Source organism: Coloeus monedula (genome assembly GCF_965178545.1).
Source record: "Coloeus monedula genome assembly, chromosome: 27".
Lineage (NCBI taxonomy): Eukaryota > Metazoa > Chordata > Aves > Passeriformes > Corvidae > Coloeus > Coloeus monedula.
The window spans coordinates 5383339-5399486 of NC_138807.1; the positions used below are offsets into that span (position 1 = coordinate 5383339).

Below are 16148 nucleotides of genomic sequence, written 5' to 3' on the forward strand. Positions count from 1 at the left end.
GCGGCCGCTGCCCACCTCCTCGCCCCAGCAACAGGCGCCCCGCGTGGGCGTGGCCGGCGGAGCGGCGCATCATGAATAATTCATAAAGGGGGGCGTGCCGGCGGCGGGCGGCCCCGGCGGCCCAGGCGCGGAGGGGGAGACGGTCCCAAGATGGCGGCGCTGCAGGCGGAGCGCGGGTACGGGCTGTCCTGCGGTCGCCTCGGCCGCGGCACCCGCGTCTCCGTCTTCCACGTCAAGCTCACGGAGAGCGCCCTGCGCGCCTTCGAGAGCTACCAGGCCTGTAAGGTACGGGGCTGGTGGGCGTGGGGCGGGGGGCACGGCCCCGCCGAGGGCGGTCGGGCGGCCGCCACGAGGCCCCCGGACGGAGCCCTGCGGGCGGCACCGGTGGAGATGTAAGGGGAGGTGAGAGGGGGGAGCTCCTCGTGAAGTGGGTGTGCGGCTCGGGGCGGGCCTGGGGCGGGGGGACTCCCTGGTGAGGGGTTGAGGGGATGCGGAGGCTCCCGGCCACCCCCCCCCCCCCCCCTCAGTGAGTGGCCGGTGAACCGGCAATGGGGGGGGGGGTGGCGATCGGGGTGCCAGGTGCCTGAGGGACACCGGAGGAGACTTGCCGTGCCCCTCCGGTAACGCCCCGGAGCACCCCGGTGTGTTCCCCGTCCCTGGTAGTGCTCGAGGGGTCCCTCTGCCCCCCCCCGATGGGTGACCGGGGAGGGGTCGTGATCCTCCGGGAAGTGCCCGAGGGGTCCGGGAGGTGTCGGTGTTTCCTCCCCCGCCCCGGTAATTGCGGGGAGGACCCCCATATGCCACCACCCCGGTGTGTGAGCGGGGGCCCCCCGTGTGCCCCCCCGGGTGGGTGACAGGGGCCCCGCGGTCTCGGTGCGGGGGTGGGCGCTCGGTGCCCCCCCGGGAGGTGACGGGAAGCTGCCGTCAGTCCCCGTAAGTGTCCGGGGAGGGGGGCGAAGGGACGTCGGTGCCCCCCCCCCCCCCCCCCCCCCCCGTTTCCCCGGTGAACGTGACGTGGGTTTCCGAAGCCGGGGGGGGCGGCGGGTCCATCCCCGGTGCTGCCATCCCGGACTGGGGAGGGTCCGTCCATCGCTGTCCCCTCCCCGGGACACCCGGTTGTTCATCCCCCGCCCGGCCCGGTGCTCCCCTCCCGGGGGTGGGGGGGGAGGCACGTTCAGGCTGTATTTTGAAATTTCCAGATTGTCTTTTCCGTGCCGTTTCCTTGAAATGCATCCAGAGAGCTTATTAGTCATGTAAATAGAGAATAATGGCCACACTCGGCAGCTGGTGTTGGGATGGACCGGAGAGGGGTTCAAAACTGTCATTTTTAGTGTAATTTTATTTTTATTTTATTTTTTCTCTCTGCCTCTGATCCTGCGACAAGCATTTCTGTCTCCTCACCTTGCTGGGGGAAGCTGGGAGCCTAAACCCGTTTGTCATTAGGAGCGTCCTGCCTGCCAGCTTCTGTAGGATAAACCATATGTTGTCACAACACTATTTTTAATTTAGGGTGTTGGTTACATCACATCACTGAATTGGGCAATCTCTGTATGAGGACGAAGGTAATGACTGTACCAGGGTTTATCAACTTATATTTTAATGAGTGTTTATCAGCATTATGAGAAGTCAGGAGGAATAAGTGACTTGGGTAGACTGAATTATTAGCTTTTTTTTTTTCCCTCTGAAAAATGAAACAAATAATCCAAATAATTCTTTCCTATATATTGGGAAAGCCTTTTATTTTGGGGGAGGGAGAGTAGGAAGACTACAGGCAGCTGCGTTAAATATTTTGGGAAGCTATTCCGAGTCCGTGTCACACATGAATAGTGGTGTTTATTTTCTAAATGAAGTCTGGGCTCAGGATTGTTTGGTGGCCAACGGCCACTAATGAACTTTGCTTCCTTCACCGCCACCCAAAAGAGAAATAGTCGGAGGCTCCTGGTGATTAACTGGGCAGGAAGGGATAAGGGCAGAAGAGCTGCTTGTTTGTGTAGTGAATAACGCAACAATTAGTGGGCTATTAAACACATATGCTCATTCTGCATCGGTTCTATAAACAGTTTCCCCAGCTCGTTGAACGTCTCGGCTTCCTCGGAAGCGCTCGGCCCCGGCCCTGCCGGGAGCCGCCTCCAACACACCTTTGCAGTGTGTGTTTGTCCAGTCCAGCTCTGCTTTAATTTTGGGCTGCAGCAGTTAAATGGAAAAAATTTGCTCAGGCTCCTTCTGTTCGGTTTGGTTTGAAATGTGGTGGAACTGACGGCAGCATTGTGTAATATGGATAATGGCCTGGAATCCAATCCTGCTGTTTGTGTTACCTGGCGTCCAACATGTGCAGTCTGACCTGTTTCAGGCACCGGGGTAGCACGTCCGTGCGATTCCTGCGACAAGGCTCTGTCCCTCTGCCAGAACAGGCAGGGAAATGTCTTCAGTTCCTTGCTTGAGTTTGTTCTTGGTCTAATAATAATGTATTGGGATTACATAATCCAAAAATGATCACCCAGCCGGGCGAGCTGCCATTTGTTTGGAGTGTCCCTGGTGCCAGAGCAGTTGCAGGCTTGGTGTGGAGCTGCACCATGTGTGGATCAGGCAGCAGGGCTGTGGAGAAACAGAGATTTGTCTTCTTGGATCTCTGCTGAGCTGTGCTCTTGGTTTTCTGCTGAGTTGCCTACATCCCGAGGAACAAAATGGTCACAGATCCACATTCTGGATGGAGTTTGGAGCAATGTGGTTTAGTGGAAGGTGTCGCTGCTCATGAAAGGGATTTGAAACAGGTTGAGCTTTAAGGTCTCTCTCAGCCCAAACCATTCTGTGATTCTGTGGTGTTGATCCCCAACTCTTGTGTTCCAGCAAGCTGTTCCTATATCATGTACAGAGGATGTGGAGCTGCTGCTGAGGAGCTCCAGCTCACAGGCTCCTCCTGATCCTGGGAACAGTTTCTTCAGTAGCTCACCTGAAAGAAATAGGAGGCTTAAAAAGAGAATTAGTACTGGCTTCACAGGGGACGCTGTGAGACGTCACCCAGCTGCTCCTTGTGAAACTTGCTGCCCCTGAAACTGTTTCCCCACAGTTGTGAAACCGAGAGCTCTGGCTACTGAGGGCTGAGCGGTGGGAAGTGTGTCCCAAGTTGGTTTGTCCACTGATGAAATGGAGCCAGTCTGGTGTGTTCACCTAAAACAACTCTGGGTTCTTCAGGGAGTGTAATTCTGGAGCAGCCTGCAGTTTGCTGCCTTCCTTTTGGGGGTGTGCACATGGTTAGGCATTCCCACTCCCCCCAAAATAAAAGTGGGGCATGGCCAAAGCCAGGTTGGATGGGGCTTGGAGCAACCTGATCTGGTAGAAGGTGCTCCTGCCCATGGCAAGAGGGTGGAACTGGATGGTCTTCAAGGTCTCTCCAACCCAAACCATTCTAGCATTAGATGATTCTATGACTTTTCCCTGTTACTTCTTGTCTGCCTCCAACTTTCTTGTCAAGGTACAAGGGAATGCCTCACACCCGTGCCTTGCTCTTTCATTCCTGTCCTTGGTGAGGAGATATTTTATCCATCCTCACTTAATCCCCTAATTACTTATCCTTTATTTTTCACACCTGTTTTTTTTGCAGCATCCTGGGTAAGCCACCATCCTCCTGCACAATTCGAATGCCACACGGCAGACCCGAGTGTCCCTTGGCAGTCGCTCCGTCTCCCTTGCGGTGAAGGTGCTGACGGCACATAAACAGTGTTAGGGCTGTTCCTGGAACCCTTACCTGGGAATTTCCCAACTTCCACGTATTTCTTTAAAACCTCTCTGTGGCTGGGGTGGTTAAGGGGTGGTTGTTTGAGAATGAGCAACACGATGCACTTGCACACCTTTCCCTATCACCTGTCACCTTATGTGTTGACCTAATGATGGAGGCCAGGCTCAACTCTGCTCCCAGCCCGGTTCTGCCTTGCCTGGTGGTTTTAGAAGGATATAAAGAAGGTTGTAGCATCCCTTGGCAATGCAGCTGAGCAGCACCTCCTGCTCCTGTTGTCCCTCTCTGCCCCTGCTACCCCGGAGTGTTTTGAACTGAAGCCACCGGTTGATTCACTGGTGAACTTTGGCAGATGCACAAATATTTATTGGGGACCGAGCTGAGATAACCAAAGCACGTTGTCCCTGTGAATTTTGGAACTGTGCTCTGATAGATGTGGCTTCCCAAATCATCTTCCCCATGCTGCTCTAAAACCATGAGAGAAACAATCCCTTGAAAATGAGGGTTAACCCGAACCCTTGGATTTGCTGTTTATTGAAATAACTTTCCAGCCCTGGTTTTTGGAGCAGGTTGTGGAGATTCCTTCATCTTGCTGTGTTCAAAGCACGAAACACAAAATGAAGGCTGTGCTGTCATTACAGGGTCTTTAGGGTAATGCGTATTCATGCTGACTTGAGAATTGAAAGCTGCTTGCAGGTGTCAGGAGGAGAAGAACAATCCGGCTTTCGAATCAAAATTCATTGAATTATCTCAAAGCTTTTTGCATCATTCCTCCTTCCCTGTAACCTGTTTTTTCCTGTCCTATTAATTCACTGATGCTGTAGTCCGTCAAAATTGAGGCTCTTACGACATCGGGAACATGAGTCGGTGACATGACTGAATGAATCAGAGGAGGCTGGAGAGGAAGCTCATTGCACACGTACGGCTCATCAGCAAAAATGGGACAGGATCTGCAGAACACCCTGAACTGCTCAACTCCTGCTCAGTGTTCTTCACGTTGACCTGAATGTGGCACCTCCCATTGGAAGGAAGGGGACAAAGAGACACTGAACATTGTGCACAGGGAATGTTTTGGCCCGTGGCAGTTTCTTTTCAATTATTTAGGGAAGCTTTTTCTCTCGACCATATACCATTTGGATCTGCTCAAATTATAGATTCATCTCTATAGTTTTCAAACGGCATTGGAAGGAATTGTCTGTAATTTACATCTAAAGTGACATACAGTTGCTATGGGATTCAGTGGCAAATTATAAACCCATTATGCTTTTTTTTTATACTGGTGGTAGCAGACTAAAGAACTAGGTCTAATTGGTGATGTGCCAAGGGAAAATAGAAAGTTTGTGACAGAATCCTTGTGACTGAGGGTGCTTTTTTTTTTTTTTTTTTTGATCAAACGTGATCTGCTTTCTATCAGCAAAACATACCCCAGCATTAATTGGAGAGGTTGAATTTGAATTAATAATTTTTGCTCTCTGACAGTACTGGGGGAAGCAAGCTAGAAGATTAACCCTTTATGTTATTTATATGGGGCTAAGTTCTTCTTTTTTTAATTTAAGTGGGATATTTCATCAGTTGCATCAATGGCAGCTGGATGTGGCAGTTGTGTTCATTACCCAGCAAGATGAAACCCGTGCTCTTTTTCAGTATATTCTGATTTCTTATCCCACTTAAACAGCAGAAGGGAAAGCTATTATAATATCTTTTTAACTTCTGTCTGAAGCATATCTGATCTGAAGAGTCTCTTCAGAGCAATGCGTCTCTCCGAGGACCCGTGTCCTGCCTCGAGTGGCTCCTGCTGGTCAGCTCAGAGTGATCCTCCAACATCAGGGCTTTTCTGAACCTGTCTGAAGTGCTCTGTCCTGTTCAGTTGGTTTTTGTCACGGTGCAGCTTGGCAGAGGGCTGGTGGCTGTTGAAACAGTTCCCTTGCGTCGTGCCGGCTCTGTTGGGACAGCAGCAGCGCCTTTATTGCTGCCGAGGAAGGGGAGATTTTGTTGGAGGGAGCATTTGAGGTCTCGTTGGTAAATGGACGTGTTATCTCCCGAACAGTTTGCACATTTCAGACATTTAAACTCTGCCTGTAACTTGTAAGCAGAAACTTGTGAAGCGTCTCCAAATCCCTGGTGTTTGTGCATGTTGAAAAATGGGAAGGGACAGACTGCATGCGTCACTCCCGTACTAATTTGTGCCAGCTAATCCATGGGAGAAGAATACATTTTGGCTGACTTAGTGGTTTTGCTGCTAATGCACAAGAGAATGCGTTTGAATGGATGGAGTGACTGCACGGGTTTAGGTAGACTTTGAAGGGATACCCCGTGTCTGGGATCCTGTGCTGGATACCCTCATTTGGGATCACAGTCATGTAATATCCTGGATTTGTTTCGATTTTGGGGAAGGAGAAGTGAGGGGGGGAGGAAGAGTGGTCGTCACTTAGCGTCATAACATAAGGAAGGTTGGGATCGAGTTACCTCTGAATAATTAAGGTTAATGCTGTTTCTGGAGGAACCATTATCTGCAGTGAACTTAATGCCCGTGAAAACACAGCCTAATAACCTGAACTGTGCTAATATTTCATCCGGGGTGGATACAGAGGAGGCATCACCAAAACTGGGCTTCGGCGTTCAACGTGCCTTAGCTTGACCTAGATGAATTATCCAGGAAAGGAGCTTGGATTTGCTGATAAGAGTTTTCTACAGTAGCTCGTGGGTTGCTTAGAAACATCCCATGTACATAAGGCAACTTTTGCACACCCTGGTAACCCGGTACTGCTTTCTGACTGGGGATTTTGGTGGGTTTGGGGTTTTTTTCCAAGCATTTATATACTAAAGAGAGTTGCAGTTGGTTTGCTGAGTGGTGTGTGTATCCCTGTTGCACTGGGAGAGCAGACTTCCCAAAATCCAATCCTTTTTGCATTACAGTCTAGAAAAAACACTGCTCTGTGCACTTGGTTTCTCCTTTCTTTACATTGGACTAGTGCCTTTTTCTAATTTAAAGAAACCAGCATTTGTTTAACTCAAAAAGAGGTCACTGCTGGTGAGCAGGGCTTGACTGAGCTGCCCACCTCCACCCACCTGGAGTCTTCCCTGGTCTGGTCCTGCCTGATCGTGGTTAACCCTCTGCTCTCCCTCTGTGCAGGCTTTTATGCAGGAGAGAGTGCTTCAGCCCAAATTTTTGTAGAAAACTGAGATATTTTTCCGTTTGGGCTCCATTCTGTGCCGTTGGGTTTAATGGTAGACGCAGACTTTGTCCTTCAGCTTCGTGTCCACACGTGATGCAGTTCAGCAGGTACCACAAAACTTCCTGAGAACAACCAGTTGCCTAAATCTTTGTAGTATTTAGATTTCATCAGCACAAACATCCTCTTGGCTACTTGGTCCTGTATTTTGAGTATATATGAGTTCAGCCATGCTTTGATAAGAGCAGCCACGTGACGCCCAGGGCAGGTTCATATGGGATCAGTGATGAGAGGACAGGAACAGGTTTCCTGGAGAAATTGGGGCTGCCCCAGCCCTGGAAGTGTCCAAGGCCAGGTTGGCACGACCCAGGATGGTGGAAGGTATCCCTGCCCATGGCATGGGGTGGAATAAATTGAGTTTTGTGGTCCTTCCAACCCAAACCATTTTGTGATTTTATGACACTTTAAGCTGATTGTTGTTATTTAGCAAGAGCAGACGTGTGTTACTTAAAATCCTAACAAAAATCCCAGCAGGACGGAAGAAACTCCGGCTCAATCCATATCACTGTGCCCACAGGATCCATATTTTCTACAACTGAGGTGGAAGAACTAATTTAATCTTTCTTCTATATTCCTCCCCACTGAGGCCCATTCTGTGATGGGCTGCAATCAGTGCGTTATGTGCCAGTTGTGGTTATTTGAATCATATTTCCACATTTCAGTGTCTAGACTTTATGTTTGTGTGAGTTTTGTTGTACCTTTCCAGCTCCGGCGCTGATTTCAGTTGGTTTTGGCTCCTGGTTTCTATGAGAAAATCAAACGAGCTGTGTTTCTGCCTTTCCCAGTCCCCAAAAAAGAAGGGAACAAGGGAATGGGCAGAACTTAGTTTTATAAGCTCCTTTGCCACCATTTTTCTCTCTTTTGAGGGAATCTGTGTGTGGATGAGCCGGGTTCTGCCATTTGGTGACCAGCAGGTGAGAGCAAGGAGAAACCACTGATGGCTGGAGATAAATCTCTGCCTGCTTCTTGCACTGAGAGAACTCTGCTGTGAAAAAAGGGAGGATCTCGATACAGGCCAGCAAGGCTGGAAAAAAGTGACTATGTGCACATTTTTAGTAAAGAAACAACTTTATAATCCACAGAAGGAGAGCATTCATTGAAAGTGAAGCAGCTTTTTAATTGCCTGCGTGCACTGGGCTTCATTTTTCGCCAGCACTTGTGGCTATTGAGGATGATGGATGTGGCTGTGTTAGTTCAGTGAATAGGAGGGCTGGTCTGTTTGTGATGCTCAGAGAAGTTGAGAATGACACAAAACCTGGATAACATGGACCTCACTGCGACCCGGAGGTAGAACTGCCTTCAGAATTGTTCACAGTAATACTGCCTGGTGCAGAAAACAGTGTGGAAACCTGAGCCAAGGCTGTTTTCTCTGCTCCTGGTATATAATAACGTGTATTATGGCTTAATCAGTGAAAGGAAATAATGTTCCCAACTCGTTGTTAACCTGTAAAGCTTGCTGCCATCGAATGTGAAAGGCTTAAGTGCAGCTGAATAGCAAGAGAAATCTGAAATTTTCATAGGGAATGGAAAGAATAAAAGCTGTGGTTCCAGCTTCTCTCTGCAGCCCTGCCTGCGTGTCGGCTCCCTCTGCTCCCCCGGTGTTTGAGGTGACCCAGGGTGCTGCCAAAGCCGTGGCTTCACCTCTTCCAAGGAGCTGAGCAGTGTAAATTCTTCCGTTCCTTTCTGATCCAGGATTCAGTGGATGCTTTTCGGAGCCCGGCATGGGCGGAGTAGCAAGGAAGCAAATTTTTCCACCCTGCCTGAGCTTGGGCAAGTGGAAATTGTGCCTTGGAAGCCATATAAGGCCAGCGTGCCGGCTCTGGCTGGGCTCACCTTTCCACCAGGATGCTGGGGAAGGGAGCAGCCCTTGCTCCCAGGGAGAGTTTCAGGGCCTTTGAAGTGTTCCCTGTGTGTCTGACACTTGCCAGAGGGACGGTGTGGCCGCCCTGATTAGGTGGCAGCAGCTCATTAACTCCCTGACTTGTGGGGCTCCAGCACCCAGCCCCAAACGGAGGCGGAAATTCGTGATTCAGAGTGAAACTGCTGTAAAATGACGGAGCTGGGAAGGTCGGAGCCTCTGTCACAGGGTGTCTTCATTTCCTTCAGCAGTGTCTGAGGCAGATCCTGCTGACTGCAGGCAGTGCTGAGCAGGACTTTGCTCTGAAACGAGAGTTCCTGTGGCATTAAAATAGATTTTTAAAAAGCCTGGTGGCACCTGTTCCCACATCCAGGGATGTTCAGCCCTCAGAGCTGCCAGAGCCCCAATCGTGACCTCTGCTTTTGCTTCTCGCAGAATTAAGAACAACTTCTGCTCCCATAAATAGACCCTTAAGAAGTGCATAGGAGCTCTGTGACCAATTTCTTTTGAAAAGTGCTCTCGGTGACACCTGTGGCTGTGACCTTGCTCGTGTTCCCACTCTGTGTCCTTGCAGGGCAGCTGTGTTTTGATGGGAGCCTGGTGGTCCTGGCCACAAGCTCTGCTTCCTTCTTTCCCATTTAATCAGCACTAAAGAGAACCTTTGGTTATCTGTGTGCTTCGTGGGAAGCTGCTGGTGCTTTTCCTGCTGCAAATCCCAAATGCTTCCTGCCTCATTGAGGTCCCCATTCCCTAACGCCATTGAGGCGGCTAAGGGACAGCGTCTGAAAGCTTCTGTGTTCCTGACACATGTCACAGCTCCCCATCCTTGTTTTTATTCCAGAAATAAAGTGTGGTTTTCCAGAGGAGAACGATGCAGCCAAGTGAGTGCATTGTCACAAACCAGTTCTCCCAGCCTGGAGTCTTGGAGCTGGTGGAGAGTCCCAAAACACGCAGCTCCGCTAAGGAAGCGGCTTCGTGTTTAATCTTTGCAAATGTGGAAATGGGAAGAGGGAGGTAGTAATGGATAAAGTAAAACATATTTAACCTTTGTGGACGTAAATGGGATATCTTGGATCTGTTTGGAACAGGCGCTCGGGTTGACGCGGATCGTGGTGGTGATTAAAACCAACAGCAAACATTTTTCTGGTCGTGAATTACGGACTTTGTTCTTAATGCGTTAAAATCCAGAACACTTTGGCGTTTCTTAACGTGAAGGGGGAGAAGAAATAGATTTACTACCTGGAAGGTTTGATGTTAATAGTTCCAGGCATGTTTCCACAACCTTCCTGCAACCACTTGGAGCTGTACCTAATGTGGGTGCTGCCTGCATTGGGCTACAAGTTTGAGCTCTCTCATACAATTAAAGCCATTTAACTCCATCTAAAGGCCTTTTACTTGTCATTAAGCCTAAATTTACTGACGTACAGCAGGAAGAAGCACATTTATCCTAACTCAGATGGGCTAAGAGAGCAAAACGTTCCAGCTAACTACAACTTGCCTTGATTGTTAAATTTAGACCAAAAATTCTGGTCAGACAATTAAGTGCTGGCTCAGTGGCCACACCACTTCTTTTGCATGTGTGAATTGGCTGAGCTGCCTCTGTCAGGCAAGAGAGATTCTCTGTCTGAATGTCTGAATTCTCTGGGGGTTTTGGGGCTCAGACCTGGGGAGTCTTCGCAGCACTGTGGTCGCTCTCTGTTTAGTCAGCAGCCCTGGTATGTTTTTCCTCTTCTTATCTGAAAATTTTTCATGTTTATTTTTGGAATTCGTTGTAACCTGAACTTTCTCAGGTGTCCTTGTGGAGAGCAAAGAAACATCTGACTTATTTTTTAGGTAGATTTTTGCCAGTTGAGAAGAGTGTGTTCTTTCTTTTACTGTTTGTCGCTTTATTTTTGGAGCAGGTTTGTTACCAACCAGCCTGGCAGTGCAAATAGAGAAGTAGCTGAAACAGTGCAGGTTCTGTGCTTCTTGCTGAAGTAAAGGCAGCACCTAATTTAACTTCTTTGGGCAACTGCCTTCACTTTTCTCCTGGAGAATACATCCCTGGAAGCTGGAGGAGGCTGTTAGCAGAGGGTATGTAACACAAGGTTCTATCATGGTAGGAAATTAGAGAGGTTCTCTTGCTCAGTGTTTGCAGGTGGGTTTTTCGTAGGCAGCTTCCCTCAGTGATAGAAAAAACCATGGAGTATTTGACTACTTTATTGCTTTCTCCCCTGTGAAGATGGTAGGAAATTTGGGTGACATCCCTGCTGAATTCTGAGTGTCTGTCAGGTTGTGTTCCCACTGTCCTGGTTGGCACTGGAGAGCCTCTGCTTGCCTGGAGGCCAAAAGAATCTGTCTGAGCATCTTGCTTTAGCTTTTGGGGTTGGTCTGGCTCGTGAGGTGTTGCTGGTCGGATTTCTCCGGGATTCCTTCAGGATCCAGGCTCTGATTTTGGTTTATCACAGCCTCTTCCAGCAGCGCTGTCTGTGACTCCGTCAGGAACATCTGAAGATCATCTTCAGCAGAACTTTCTCAGGCTAGTAATTACTTTTCCCTTCAAGTGTCAATAGGATATAGCTGGGCACAAGGGAAAAAGAACTGGTCCAGGCTTGTTTTCCTGGGCTCAGCAGTGTGTCTGTGAGGTGAGATTTGCTCCGGGATGGTTGAACAAGTTTGTCAATCTGATCTCTCAATTGTCTTTCTATATTTTTCTCTTGCAAGAAAAGGAGTAAAGCCCTGTGGAAGATAAGGATCGTTCTGATGTTTCAGCAGCTCATTTAAGCCACCTTATGAGCACATAGGCAAGTGAATCAGCCCTGGTGTCTTAATACGTCCTAAAATAAATTAGACTTTCGTAAGCAAATTCGGTGGGTTTGAACTGCTGTATTTTCATTAAAAGATTGCAGTGGAGAAAACGCTCTTTAAAATTCAGCCTCGGGGTTGTGTTGTTCATTAACTGATAGTCACTCCTGTTTACCTTGTGTGATAAGTCCCACGTTAAGAATGGCCAACAGTGCTGATGCCGTCACAGCTGCCCTTCAGAGAGAATTGCCTTTTTTTTTTTTTATGGCTTGCTTTACTGACAGGTGGGGGCTTTTTTGGAGCTCAAATAAATGCAGACAGCCACGATGTACCTCTCCTAATCATGGAAAGCCACTTGTTTGGTTCTTTTTTTCCCCCCCCCCCCATGTTCTTAGCAGCTTGGTAACGCTGTTGTCGGTACAAAGGTCATTTAAAAATCTGACATGTCAGCCCAGCAACATACTGCTTCTTAATGAGGCTTAAAACCAGCGTGGAGCTGCCTGGTGGAAATAAATTTGGAGCTGCAGAATAGAGGGAGACATGTGAACAGCTTACTGGGATGGGATCACCTGACTGTCCTTGCACCAGCCCCCCCCTCCCCGCTTCTCTCAGAAGCCCTGGGTACTTGCAGTTCTCTTGCATAAAGGGGTTTAATTTTTCCTCTTGTTATTCAAATGAGCACAGGTGTTTGACAGCACATTTGTGTTCTCAGAAGAAAAGCAACGAAAATACCTCCTGAAATCCAGGCAGGATGGCTTTAAAATGATTCCTTCCTGTGCTTGAGGCTTTCTCTCCTCCTCACCTTGGCTTCCTGCTGCCCCATTGAGGAGGTCCTGCAACACCTCTGACTTCATCCTCACCTGGCTAAAACCCTCCTGTCCCTCCTCCTCCCCAGGATGTCACTTGCCATTGAACCCAAGCTCTTGAACCTCCCTGTTCTTGGTGACGCTCCCTCAGTCCTTTGAATGTCTGAAGGCTTTTCCTCTAATCCTGTTCCCCAGCACTACTGGAATTTCAGCACCTTCAGCCTCGCCTCAGTCTCTTCGGCTCTTTGACTGTTCCCCAGTGAAAACTAGGTCAGAAACAACTGTCAGCTTCTGATATTTCACTGTTCCTGTTTTATAAGTTGTAACCCAGTGTTGCTGTGTTTAATCGCTTGCTTTAATTTTCACGTATTAAATGTCTCAGCTCGCTCTGCGGGAGCAGCCTGACACAGTAAAACTGCTCCAAATAACATCTTGGCTGTAAAAGCCGTGTTACCTTGATTGGGGCTGAAAAGGTGAATTATCTTTTTTGTTACATATAATGCTGGAGATGCCAAACTGACAGATTTTTCCACCAGCTCTCTCTTAACTGTACGTTTGCTGGCAGTTTTGGAGCTGTAATTAGCCAGCTTCTCTTGGTGCCTGTGTGGCTTTTTAACCTGATGGGTGAAAGAAAAATAGCTTAAAAACAATAATAATAATTGGAAACCTGCAGATTGGTGAGGAACACAGCAATGCAGGTATATTGCAAGGCATTTAAGAGCTTGATTTTTAACTGAGTTGTAGCTGACTGGACCCATTCAGCATTTTTATAAAACTATTCTTGGAATGGTGCTTGAAGTCTGAGCTGAGGTGCCTCAGTGGTCAGTGAAACCCACCTGGTGTAATTCAGGAGTATCCTTCTTCCTTTCTCTTAGGCAGACTTGGAGCCAGCCAGTGTTGGAATACTTGGGCATTCCAGCATAAATGGGATTTAAATGAATCCTTACTTTTCAGTCTAACTTAAAGGTTGTGGTTTTAAAATTCTGCCTGAGCTGTTGTCTCTGAAAAGTTTTCCAAGTTGTTTAGTAAGCTATTCTTAATACACTTTAATTTTCTTCTTTCATGTGTCTCCTGCTGCTCTGTGGTTGTTTCCAAGGATCTCAGTCAAGGCACAGGGTGGGATTGTTGGGGTGTCTGTGTAGGGCCAGGAGTTGGACTTTGATGTTCCTTGTGAGGAATCCCTTCCAACTCAGGATGTTCAGTGATTCTGTGACTTTTCTAGGATTTAAGGATCCCTGGTTTGCAGGTACCAGTGTGATCCAGCTCTTGCTTTCCATCTGGGAAACATGAGCTGTGTTTGACAGGTGGAGGAGTTGGAACCAGAGGTGAAATGCTTTATTTAAGGAAAACTTCTGGAGGGGCCAGTGGAACAAATCTCAGCCCTAGATGTGGTTCTGTTGTCACTTCCCATCAACTTTTGTGGCCATCAGCCTCAGATGGAGGAGCTTGGGTGTCTTAATCAGTTCTGGAAGCTTTATTTATACAAGATGGGGATGAGGGGGAGTTAAGATGTGCTATCGTGACACTCTTTTCTGTATTAATTTGGGAAACGTTTTCTTCTGGCAGTTGGGGGTTTTGTACAGTGCAAAAAGCAAAATACTTGTAGTAGATACACTTGATACGGCTGGTCCTGGAAAAGCTTTTAATTGTTTTACTCTCTGAGGGTGAGTTTTTCAGCCACATCTTAGGTCTGACCAACGCTGTGAGAATTTTTGTGCTTTACAATCATGAAAGAATTGTCCATAAGCAGCTTTTGTAAGGTAGCAGTTCAGAAAAAAACATTAACTCTTGTCTTAGGCTAAGAATTATGATTTGATGACTCTGTTTCTTGAAAGATGCTTGGCTGGGAAACCTTTGTGTTATGTTTTTGTAGCGAGATGAGAACTGGAGGTGGTTTTGTGCAGTGGTACAAGATCTCCCTGAATTCTGACCCACAGAGCAGTTCAGGAGAGCAGAGAAATGTGTGAAGTTTGAAACAAGAGGAGATTTAAAGAGAATATAACTGGCCAGAAGAGCAGGTGAGTGCTCATGGTGGATGTTGTGCTGTGAGCAGCAGAAACAGGGAGGTTGCATCCTGCAGGGCTGGATCCCCTCTCTGTGGGGGTCTGGATGCATCTGGGCCAGGCCAGTGCACATCAGCCAATTTCTGCTTCCCATTCCCCAGGGAAAGGAAATCTTGGGTCTTCCTGAGATTTAATAACGCATTCTCAGTCTTTTCAGTGAAATTTATAAAAATAATGACTTTTCAGTTGCATCCACATATCAAATCTGAACCTGTTGAGGGGGGAAATGGTCAGGAATAGAAACCCTGGGCAGCTGCTGTGGTTCTTTCTGGGCAATCAGACCCCAAATGCCTCCCATCCTCACATTCCCCAGAGCAGATTTCCTTATCAAAACAACCCCAAAGCTGTATTGCTGCATTGCTTCAGAAAGGCTAAAATCAGGGAAAAGTGCCTTCTCCTAGAGGGACAACAGCGAGCCAAGCAATTTCCACGATGGAAATTTGTTTTCCTTGTCATTTCCACAAGGTTTTGGGGTTGTTGCAGAGGTGGCCACATCTCCAGCACCTCGACATGAGCAAACTTCCCTCTTGTGCCAGAGGAAGCACAGAAGGCTTCGTTCAAGGTGTCTTGTTCGACAGGAATGACTCTTAAAATATTAATCTGAGAGCATCTAACTCCCCTGAATTCTTGGCCCATAATGAGAGAATCCCTCAGGGAAAACCAGCACTGCTGGTCACCTTTAGCAGAGTTGGGAATTTTGGATGATTCAATTTCCTTGTGCCAGTTTTGTTGTTGTGGTGGTTTTTGTTTTTTTTTTTTTCCCCTCAATCCTTTCCCAATTTAACAGGATCATCTGATAACTCTGATAAAATGCTGCTGCAGAAACAAGTAGTGTTGCATGCAAGAGATGATTACCCAGGGAATTTTGGGCATGGATGTCTTAATGGGATTCAGGTCTCTCCGAATTGTCTTGCGTTGCAAATGTGTGCAGATGCTGCAGATACTGCTGAACTTCTCTTAGAGGAATATTTAATATTATATTTAATAGTATTTCAAATATAGGGAGGCAAAACAGGAAACTTCATTCTGCAGTAGTGTTTTTTTGTTGAAAACTGTGCTTCAAAGCAAATCCACGTGTTTGCAAAACACATCTAAGGGTTTGCTTTCCTTTGCCTGTACTTTAGAAATACCAATATTTACCTTCCTTTTTTCTACCCTGTCTTTAATTTACTGTAACTGCTCAAAGCCAGGCAGTGCTGCTCTGCAAGAGAGGAACAGACTCAGGCCATAGCAGCAGACTTAAATTCAAAATTAATCTTATTTAAACCACTATTTTCCTCCTGTATAAGCAACCCATTCTAGATTTGCTACTTTTAATAAGGGGGTGAGCATTGGGATTTGTTAATTTAGCTCTTCCCCAAATTAGTTGCAAGTCATAAAACAATAGGACTTATTTCTAGGTTTGTGCTTGATTTTTAAATTTTTTTGCAATGAATTTGCCAGCACAGCGTTATCTTTGTAGGAGAGCTTTGGGAAATGTTGTTGAAACTTGTTTTATGTTTTCCCACTTTTACCTTTTATTGCTTTTAGTTGGAGTTAGAGGAGAAAAATCCCTTCGGGACAAAGGGTGATAAAAAGAAGAGTTAGTGCAGAATTTTGCTGATTTCTGGTGTGCTTGTGGAAAAGGGAGAGGAATCCTTGAACCTCTGCCTCGGGGAGAACAGGACAAGA

General features: G+C 47.5%; 1 protein-coding gene across 1 annotated transcript in view; it reads left to right on the plus strand.

The window, feature by feature from the left end:
- Positions 1-120: 120 nt before the first annotated feature.
- ELL (elongation factor for RNA polymerase II) overlaps positions 121-16148 on the plus strand; it is a 51129-nt gene continuing 35101 nt past the window's right edge. The window contains exon 1 of the mRNA XM_082297884.1: positions 121-285. Coding sequence (XP_082154010.1) covers positions 151-285 — 135 coding nt within the window. The 5' untranslated portion in view covers positions 121-150. The remainder of the gene's footprint in view (positions 286-16148) is intronic.